The 10,608-nt window shown below is 37.7% G+C and overlaps 1 protein-coding gene and 1 long non-coding RNA gene across 19 annotated transcripts in view; one reads left to right on the top strand and one right to left on the bottom strand.

Moving 5' to 3' along the window:
* Positions 1-3,816: 3,816 nt before the first annotated feature.
* Positions 3,817-10,608, bottom strand: part of LOC112652356 (bifunctional phosphoribosylaminoimidazole carboxylase/phosphoribosylaminoimidazole succinocarboxamide synthetase) — a 388,335-nt gene continuing 381,543 nt past the window's right edge. For all 18 annotated transcript variants that reach the window (XM_049093243.1, XM_049093242.1, XM_049093246.1 and 15 more), the window contains one exon: positions 3,817-5,244. In XM_049093243.1, coding sequence (XP_048949200.1) covers positions 5,078-5,244 — 167 coding nt within the window. In that variant the 3' untranslated portion in view covers positions 3,817-5,077. The remainder of the gene's footprint in view (positions 5,245-10,608) is intronic.
* Positions 5,241-7,325, top strand: LOC125752388 (uncharacterized). The gene is made up of 2 exons (XR_007401811.1): positions 5,241-5,731; positions 6,831-7,325. It is a non-coding gene; the product is annotated as an uncharacterized LOC125752388 (long non-coding RNA).

Raw genomic sequence — 10,608 nt, 5'->3', positions numbered from 1 at the left:
GATCTTCAGGCCCTGGGCCGAGGGCGGCGCTAAACCACTGAGCCACCCGGGCTGCCTGCCTCTTTATTTTCTAATATAGCTCAGCACTTCTGAGCACCCACCATTTGAAGCCCATCTCTTTTTTTTTTTTTTTTAATTTTTATTTATGATAGTCACACACAGAGAGAGAGGCAGAGACACAGGCAGAGGGAGAAGCAGGCTCCATGCACCGGGAGCCCGATGTGGGATTCGATCCCGGATTTCCAGGATCGCGCCCCTGGCCAAAGGCAGGCGCTAAACCGCTGCGCCACCCAGGGATCCGAAGCCCATCGGAAATGATATGGACTATCATTTCCATGAGGCCAGGGACCTTATTTACGTTTATTCACTGCAGTACCCTAGGATCTAGCCACTGCCTGGCACATAGTTGGTACTCAACTTTTTAGCATGAGTTTTTGCTAATTTTTTCTCTAATCTCAGTTTCTTCAGGGTAGAAGGTATGTCCAATTTGTGGTTGTTGACCAGTGGTGCCTGGCACTTTCATGTCTGTTCAATATGGTATGTTAAAATAGAACTACTGGTCTAGTGAACTCTATCTCTGGAGAATATGATCTCTGTGAATTAGTAAAAATCGTGGAAAGCATTACAGACTTCCCTTGACTGTGAAACTGTCACACATTACAAACTATGCCTAGATTTCAGGTTAAGGGAGTTCCCAGTGACATCTGATATACCCAAAATTTTGCGTGTATTTTTCAAAGAAAAGTTTTTGTAGCTTTCCTTGGATTCTCCAATGGTGTTTTCATGCAACAGCCCTACCCTGCCTCACCCCACCCTACCCAAGGTGAAGAACGACAACTTTAGTCAAGTGATTCTCTTCTCAGAACATTATAAAAGGATTCGGTTTTGGGTTTTGCATCAGTCTGGTCTCATACTATGTAGCTTCCAGAAGTTCCTCAGAATTCCGGTATAGATTCCCATGTTTCTATTTCTTAAGTCATTTTCATCAGGTTTTGTGGCAAACAGGATATAAAAATGTGGGTTTTATCTGCCATTTTTGAGAGGAGTCTTCCAGAGCGATCTTTTTGTAAACATTTTATCTGATGCCATTTTCGTACCCTCAGGATGAAATCCAAAAGCCTATCTATCCTGGAAGATCCTTGATGGTATGGCCTCTGCTTTCCAACCTCCCCAGCCCACATAGATCTTTTGTTATTCACTCCTTAGTCCCCTGCATGTAATACTCCTCTAACATTAGTTACGTGTGGTTCCATGTTGCCCTACCTATGGGAATTTGCACATTTATTCATTCAACAAATATTTACTGAATGCTTTGTGTTGGTGTCCAGCATTATACTGCTCCCTAGGGATATAATTAACAAAAAGAACTCCGTGTACTCATGGAATTTATTTTCTACTTGGAAGAGGTAGGCAATAAATACACACTGTGTTCAGTGGTAATAAATTCAATGAAAATTAAGGTAAGAGGGATTGAGAATAGAGTGCAAAGAGTTAGAGACCTACCTTCCTTTTTGTTCACAATGTGTACTTGTTTTAATTTCTTCCTCCCTTGTGTACTCAGAATCCTTGATCACTTACTCCATATTAGACAATGTATGTTTTGAAAAAAACAGGCAGGAGAAATATTTAGTCCTACTTTACAGATAAGAACTAAAGCTAAAAAAAACAAAAACAAAAACAACCACTAAAGCTCAGAATGATGTACCCAGGTAAATCTTTTCATTTCCATTCTACTGTTATTTTCACTGTACCACAATGCTAGATGAACAACTCAGTCTCAAGTAATTTGAGATCATGGGGAGTTAAATGCAAAAAAGCACCACTAAAACAATTTCACTCTGGCTGCCCAAGAACTGTGGGTTGAAGAACTCTGGATAAGCCACATTATGCTGATTCCCTGCCCTTCTCCCCTATGTTCAGAAATGAAATCAGCTGAAGGGAATATTAAATTTGAGGTGGATTTTATGGTGAATCAGTTTCACTCATACCAACTTCTATAGTCTGCCAAAGGGATATTACATAATGTATTCAGGTATCAGGATATACTTTACATATGTTGACTCAATTCTCTTAACAGTATCAGGGTAGTATTTGCAGGTCCTCAAAAAGGCAGAGCTGTTTTACCTCCTGCTTCCTTAGTCTGGTTATTTCCCCACACTTTCTTTCTTTCTTTCTTTCTTCTTTCTTTCTTTCTTTTCTTTCTTTTCTTTCTTTTCTTTCTTTCTTTCTTTTCTTTCTTTCTTTTCTTTCTTTCTTTCTCTTTCTTCTTTCTTTCTTTCTTTCTTTCTTTCTTTCTTTCTTTCTTTCTTTCCTTCCTTCCTTCCTTCCTTCCTTCCTTTTCTTTCTTTCCTTTCTTTCTTTTTCTTTTTCTTTTTCTTTCTTTTCTTTCTTTCTTTTCTTCCTTCCTTCCTTCCTTCCTTCCTTCCTTCCTTCCTTCCTTCCTTCCTTCCTTCCTTCCTTCCTTCCTCTTTCTTTCAAGATTTATTTGTTCATGAGAGACACAGAGAAAGAGGCAGAGACAGGCAGAGGGAGAAGCAGGCTCCATGTAGAGAGCCCGACATGGGACTCGATCCCCCGTCTCCAGGATCAGGCCCCGGGCTGAAGGCAGCGCTAAACCACTGAGCCACTGGGGCTGCCCATTTCCCCACATTTCTGCATGGCTCACTCTTTTACATCATTGCTCTGCTGTCTGCAAAAACCTTACTCTTATCTCCAGCACTATCCTATCACTTTGGTTATTCTTCACATGCACTTATACTTCCCTAATTCTACCTAATACATCTTTTATGGTTTGTTATCCTCAATAAGATTTTTTTGACAGTGGGGGCCTTGTTTCTGTTCAGTACTGTTATCTTAGGGCCTCAAATAAAACCAGGCAAAGTATGTATCTCATGAATATATGAATGAATAAAGCTTCACACAACTTGTCTTTTATTTGGCTACAGTGTTTACATTTCAGAAGGCTTTAAAGCAACAGCAATTGTAAGCATGCCTTTATGATACAAAGTACTATATTACTTGGACAAATTTTTCCTCCTCAGTTTGTTTACCTACAAGCCCCCAAGAAAGTATAATCACCCAGATGGCAAACTAGGTAGTTCTTTTTTTTTTTTTTTTTTTTAATTTATTTATGATAGTCAGAGAGAGAGAGAGAGAGAGAGAGAGGCAGAGACATAGGCAGAGGGAGAAGCAGGCTCCATGCACCGGGAGCCCGACGTGGGATTCGATCCTGGGTCTCCAGGATCGCGCCCTGGGCCAAAGGCAGGCGCCAAACCGCTGCGCCACCCAGGGATCCCCCAAACTAGGTAGTTCTATACAAGTTAATGTAACAGTTAAAGTACTTTCAAACAAGTATTTACTCTGGTATTACTGAAAAGACACTACTGGAGATATACTCTAAAATTGATAATGACCATTGAAATGGTCTTATCCACTTATCTAAATTGGTGTTTGAAACTTCTGTACTGCACTAAAGCAGGTGGAGTTTTGCTAGGGAGGGATAGAAGAACTGAAATTGCAGTCAATAACTATTCAGAGGCCACAAAGCCAAAGTTTAAAGATGTTAAAATCATCTCTTTTTAAGTGTTCTTGTGAACTAAGAATGAAGCAGTACGTTATTTTTACAATTCTCCCATCTCTAGAAGGCTGCTAGGCATAGCACATCACAGCAAAAGGCAATGTGAGGAAATAAAGTGTAAGCTTTTATTTTCTCCTCTTTTGCAGCTTCTAATCCAACAAAGAACTGTAAGTAGCCACTGTAGTTAGAAGGGATTTGGGAAGGCTTCACGGAGAATGTGAAAATGAAGCTCTAGTAAATAGATTTTTAAAAAAAATTTTATTTATTCATGAGAGACACAGAGAGAGGCAGAGACATAGGCAGAGGGAGAAGCAGACTCCCTATAGGGAGCCTGATGTAGGACTCAATCCCGAGACCCCAGGACCATGACCTGAACCAAAGGCAGATGCTCAACCACTGAGCTACCCAGGTGTCTCTGATTGCTTTCTATAAAATGAACATATATATAAAATTTTACATGGAAGTTTAAGGGGTTCACAGACATTCAGATTAAAGTTTAGTGATCTATCTGCATAATGTAACCGTGATTTCCAAACAGTTTATAGATTGATGATAAACTTTAACACCTCTCAGTAACAACTACTCCTTTAGAGGTGAATCTTACTGGGTACCCTGCCCAAACTTCTATTGTTGTAAGAAACTAGTATGGTTATCAACTAGGAGATTCCAATTTTGGAAAATCATGGTAGGCTGAGGATTGTTAGTTTGGCTAAAACATGTATTATCAGAATTAAAATAATTTTATGATCCACAGAGGTACCTATTACAGCTAAGTAAGATTTACTAAATCTTTCATTTGGAATGACAAAGCTGACTCTACTTTTTTTCCATGGAAAACTGCCCTGACATTTATCAGATAAGTTCTCAGAAAAGTCCCTTATCCATGGCTTTGACAGTATCCCTTCATCTTATTTCCATGTGTCTTTCCTACCCCCAACACCAATCTCAATTTTTCTTAAACAAAAAACAAAAGCAAAGCAAAACAGCATCTGTCTATAGCTATAAATACACATCTATTCTGAGATGTTGACTGCAAATAAAATACCACGCCCTTAGGATTTTATAAAGATCATAATGTAAAAGGATTATATTGCTCTTATCACTCTAAGATTTAAGCATTTTAACTTTTTAAAACTTATGGGCGGAGATACAGAAGGTCAAGTAACTTTAGAGCTCTGTAATAGGTACGACATTATTAGCATTTAAGAAATATATCTGATTATGTTAACTACCTAACAGTGACCTTTTATTTTTTTTACAGTGACCTTTTAGTAGCTAAGAGATTTTAAGTGTCTTTCTAATAATTTCACTTCCTCTAAAGAAATACTAGTAAATATGTCCATTTAGTCTACTGATCCATGAATCTGGAGAAGCGTTTATTCACTAGTAAATTTTATTATTTTGATTGATTTAAAAACTTTTCATCTTGATTTTTTTCTGAAACTAAATAAGAAATGTATAGTTTTTCTACCAAAAAAAAAAAAAAAAAGCAATGATGTTTTATAAATTGCCCTTTCGGATTTTCTTGTCAGCCTCTTTCAAGGAAATCCATGTGTTCAATATACTTGCTCGAAGTTTAGCCCATACCAAATGGTTGTTTAATCCAAATATCTGAGCAGCAAACTGAGCTGATCCTTCTGGGGAAAGTATGGTCGAACAGCCAAGACCTATTGGTTCAGAAAAGAAAAGAATTTTAATCTGTCAGTTAATAATGAAAATAGCACTTAGTAGATTCTTTTAAAGTAATCTCTACATCCAACATGGGCTCAAACTCATGACTCCAAGATCAAGAGTCACATACTATATCAATTGAGCCAGGCAGGGGCCCTTAGTAAACTATTTCATACTCAGAAAAGTCCTGTTAACTACAAACAATAAAACGCTACTGTATCATCCTTGTTTAAAATAGGATCTGTGGAATAAGTTTTCATGGAGTGGTAAAGTGATTATTAAGAGGTAGGTAGTATTTCTCTACCATGAACAGGTATTTTATATGTATCATCTATCATTCTTTTCACTGATTCATCTGCAAAGAAATTCACCTTTTTCAAAGTTTTTTTCACATACAGTAAACCCTTAAATTCCTAGAGAAAGGCAACAGAAATAAAACAAGGATCAAGTGGAAAGAAGCACTTGTTCTTGGACAAACCTGAGGTACGTTAATTTTTTTAAAAATAATTTTCTAGCTGCCACTTTTGTCCTTACACTTTAACTATTCTAACAACTTTAAGCAGTAAAAAACCTTAAACCTAAAGATAATTTTATGAAACATCAAGTTATAAGTAAATTCAGTATTTATAAGATCTAAGAAAGTAACTTCCTTGGGGGCCACATAATTTACTCAGGCAGACTTTCTGTTATGGGATGGTACTATTGTATGTGTCACTTGAGTGAAGTACTAACTAGCTTATAGATCCAAAAGCTTCATTTTTCCAATATTCTTGGAATTCATCAGGCTCTTTGACCCCTCACTGCCCTAAAATCAAGCATAAATCACAAGGCCAATTTATTAGTTTGTATTAATAAATCAATTTATGCAGCTCCAACACTTATGTGACATTGCTCAATGTACTTCATGTTAACATTAATATCCTTATCTATTAAGACGGGAGTGATAAGTAGTAGCTATCTTATGTGAGCATTCAACAAGTTAATATAGATAAAGTGCTTGGGGCAGTGCCTGGTGCATAGTAAATACTCAATGAATGTCAACTGTTATAGTAGTAGTATTCTAGGTACAGAGTTCTACTCTAGTAACTAAAAAAGACCTGTGCCTACTGCTCAGGGCTCCCTTTCTGACATCAGGAAAGCTTAATTAGCAAAGAATTAGGTTATCTAGTGATGCCATAAGAGAAAGAGAAACAGTTTTCAGGATTTTCAAAGGGCAGTGTAAAACTCTTCCTCAAAAGATTATACCAATTCTAGTGATCAGAATGTACAAATCTTCCATATTCCCATTCTCTAGAGAGAAAAACTGCCAAATTCTTGCTCATCTTATTCTCCCTTTTCTAAACTCCACTGATAATACCTGTACTATTCCTGACATAAATTTAATTACATTTTCATTTATAGCCATAGTAATTTCTAACTAGAGAAGTTGATACAATCATATGTCCAGCTAAAGATGACTAATCAAGGTGGATTAATCACAAGGTGTGTCCCTGAAACTGTATAAAAACAGTAGTAAGTAGCTGAATGTTATACTAAAAAGTTTGTTCAATATGTTTTTTGATTCTAAATCAAATATGTTCAGCTGTGGGACACCTGGGCGGCTCAGCGGTTGATCCCGGAGACCCAGGATCGAGTTCCACTTCGGGCTCCCTACATGGAGCCTACTTCTTCCTCTGCCTGTCTCTACCTCTCTCTCTCTGTGTCTCTCTCATGAATAAATAAAATCTTTAAAAACAACAAAAAAACCAAATATGTCCAGCTGTAAAAATATTTTTAGTAATGGTATCCTATTTTTTCTATACTTGAATTAAAAATATCTACCACAGCTTTAAAAAAATAAAGAAAAATAAAAACAGCAGTAAAGGGAATAAAGAAAATAGACATAGGGATGCCTGGGTGGCTCAGTGGTTGAGCGCCTCCCTTTGGCTCAGGTTGTGATTCTGGAGTCCTGGGATCGAGTCCCACATTGGGTTCCCTGCATGGAGCCTGCTTCTCTCTCTGCCTGTGTCTCTGCCTCTCTGTGTGTATGTCTCAAGAATAAATAAATCTTAAAAAAAAAAAAAATAATAAAATAAAAGCACAAAATGATAACAGCAATAACTTTTTGTCAGCTGTAAAGGAAATGGATCTACTAACTTAGTAGATCAAGAAAATTTTATCCTAAACTGAAGAAAGATGAGAAGCAAAGTGACCAATGTTAAAAAAGCCATGCAAAAGGTTAGGGAATTAGTGGCACCAGATACTTTTGAAGGGAGAAGTGGGGGGTAAAAATGGGGCTAAAAAAAGGGAGACTGGCTAAAAGTCAAGAAGCAGTTAGGCCATCAGATCTATTCTATGCACCTAAGCAATTGCCCCTTCTATACCATAGCAGAGTCTTAAATTTTTGTGAAGGTAAAACAGATTTTAGTTCAGACTTCTGTGGACTGGAGGGCACTAGGCACAGCTGAGACAAGGAATGCCATAGCGAAAACGGGATTAAGTTTTACACAGGCTGATGTTAAGATCCCCAGATTCCAGAATTCGGATAGTCAGGTTTATTCCTCTAGGTAGCAGACTGAGACTACAAAGATTCTTTGGGTAATTCTAGTCATACATGAGAAAAGATCAAATGACACTGATGTGAGAGATTATTCAAAGAATAACCCTACTAGATCACCCCACAGTGGAGCCATTTTTTTTTTAAGATTTATTTATTTTGAGAGAGGGAGTGAGTGAGCATGTGGACATGTATGTGGGAGACAGGCAGAGGGAGAATCTCAAGCAGACTCCTAGCTGAACACAGAGCCTGATGCAGGGCTCAGTCTCACCACCTTGAGATCATCCACTTGCATAGACCTTCGAACTGGTGTTTTATCATATGCAACAAACAGCCAAGGATAACCAAGGAGAAAAGGAACTAATGTGAAAGTAAGCATAATTTCTGAGACTTAAAAAGATGTTATTGCAAAGATTAAACACGAAAAGGAAGGCGGGGGGGGGGGGGGGGGGGAGGGTGGCTAGAGAACAGAAAACAGCTCTTACAAATTAAAAATGCCATATCTAGAATGAAAAACTCAATAGAACTCAATAAGAAAAAACAGAAACAAAAAGTTCCAAATTTGGATAGTAAATCAGAAAATGAGAAAAGAGAAAATGGAGGAGGAAGTAAAGTATTAAAAAAATCATAGAAAATTTCCCAGGACTAAAAAATCAGCGTTCCAGATTTAAAGAGCCCACTGAAAGCCCAAGATGAAAATAATCATCAAGACACATCTTTGTGAAATTATTTTTTTAAAGATTTTATTTATTAATGAGAGACACAGAGAGAGGCAGAGACACAGGCAGAAGGAGAAGCAGGCTCCATGCAGGGAGTCTGACGAGGGACTCAATCCCAGGTCTCCAGGATCAGGCCCTGGGGAGAAGGGGGCACTAAAGTGCTGAGTCACCCGGGCCGCCCATCTTTGTGAAATTTAAGAAAAATGGATAGAAAAAGATGCTAAAAGTTTCCAGAAAGAAACAAAATTCGTAAATAACCTAGAATCAGTGTGGTAGAAAGGCAGTGGAGTTCTCAGTAACTCTAGAAGACAGAAGACAATGGAGTAATTCCTTCAAAATTGTAAAGGAAAATAATTTGCAATCTAGAATACCATTCCTAAATTATTGAGTATGAGGCTATGATAAAAACATTTTAGATACAGGAGTTCTCAAAAAGTTTACCATCTATATACCTCCTCCTCAGGAAGTTCACTAAGAATGCTCTCCAACAAATTAAGGAGTTAACAAAGAAAGGGGAAGACATCCGACCTAGGCAATAGGAGATCCAAGACTAGAGAAGGGCAAAATGGACGTCCAGGATGATGGTAAAGAGAAATCCTAAGGCAATGGCAGTACAGTTGGCCTAGAGAGAAGCCGGTCTATACTGGAACAGATTAGAGGGCTCAAGTACTTAACATATTTGACACATAACAAGAGCAGATTTACAATAAAATAAAGTTTAGCATTTAACAAACAATCAAATCTTACTGAAACAATATAGACTCTCAGGACTTGTAGATCAAATCATTATCTTGGACTATGATGAGACTATCACAATATTGTTATTCTAGGAGATTCTGCTCAGCCAATTGATAAAACGTCCTTGTGTGTTATTTATTCTGATCTCTAATTTATAGAAATAAAACTTCATTTCTTTTTTTTTTTTTTTTTGTTAAAAGATTTTATTTATTCAGAGAGAGAGGCAGAGACACAGGCAGAGGGAGAAGCAGGCTCCATGCAGGGAGCCTGATGCGGGACTCAATCCCGGGACTCTGGGATCACGTCCTGGATGAAGGCAGATGCTCAACCTGCTGAACCACCCAGGTGTCCCAAAATTTCATTTCCTTTACAGACATAACATAATCACATTTACTTTTAAAAACTCAAAACCATGAATGATATATTCTTGGGGAGAAAAACCCAAATCGAACTTGATCTATCTACACATCTCACCACTAGTTTATAGAAAATATAGAGGATGGAAAAGCATGTTAAACAACATTCAGAAATGTAATCAGCTAAATCCAAAATGTAGAAAATTCTATAGGATAAATGAAAGGGAAAAAAAGGAGGACTGAAAGAGACTTAGGAGAGACAGCAACTAAATGCAATGTTAAGGACTGTGTTAGATCTTGAACAACTATAAAAAATGATGATCAGGAAAACTTGAACACTAACTGAAAATCTGAAGATTTTAAGAAATTACCATTAATTTGTGTAAGTGTGAATATGGTATCATGATTATGATTTAAAAACTAGAGTTCTTACTGCTTAGAAGAAGCATATTTAAGTATAAAATGCTTTGTCTAAGATAGACTTGGAAATAATCCAGCAGAAAGGGCTACAGATGTAATAAGATGTTAAATGTTGAAGCTGAACAAGGGGTACATGTAGATTTCACTGTTATTCTACTATTTTGCATGTTTGAAATTTTGCAAGGAAAATAACTTTTTTTTTTTTTTTTTTTGAGAGAAAGCCAGCCAGAACAGGGGGTGGTGCTAAGGGAGAGAGAGAATCCCAAGCAGGCTCAACACTCTTCACAGAGCTCCACATGGAGCTCAACCTCATGACCCTGAGATCATGACCTGAGCCGAAACCAAGAGTCAGATATTTAACTGAGTCACCTAGGCATCCCTGTATTATTACCTTTTTTAAGATTTTATTTATTTATTCATGAGAGACACACACACACAGAGAGGCAGAGACACAGGCAGAGGGAGAAGCAGGCTCCCTGCAGGGAGCCCAACGTGGGACTTGATCCCCAGACCCCAGGATCACACCCTGATCAAAGGCAGACACTCAACCACTCAGCCACCTCTTTAATAAACAATTTTTAAAAACTGAAT

Source organism: Canis lupus, chromosome 13, assembly GCF_003254725.2.
Source record: "Canis lupus dingo isolate Sandy chromosome 13, ASM325472v2, whole genome shotgun sequence".
Classification (NCBI taxonomy): domain Eukaryota; kingdom Metazoa; phylum Chordata; class Mammalia; order Carnivora; family Canidae; genus Canis; species Canis lupus.
The sequence above is the reverse complement of the archived record's forward strand: the minus strand, read 5'-3'. Positions and strand labels throughout refer to the sequence as shown.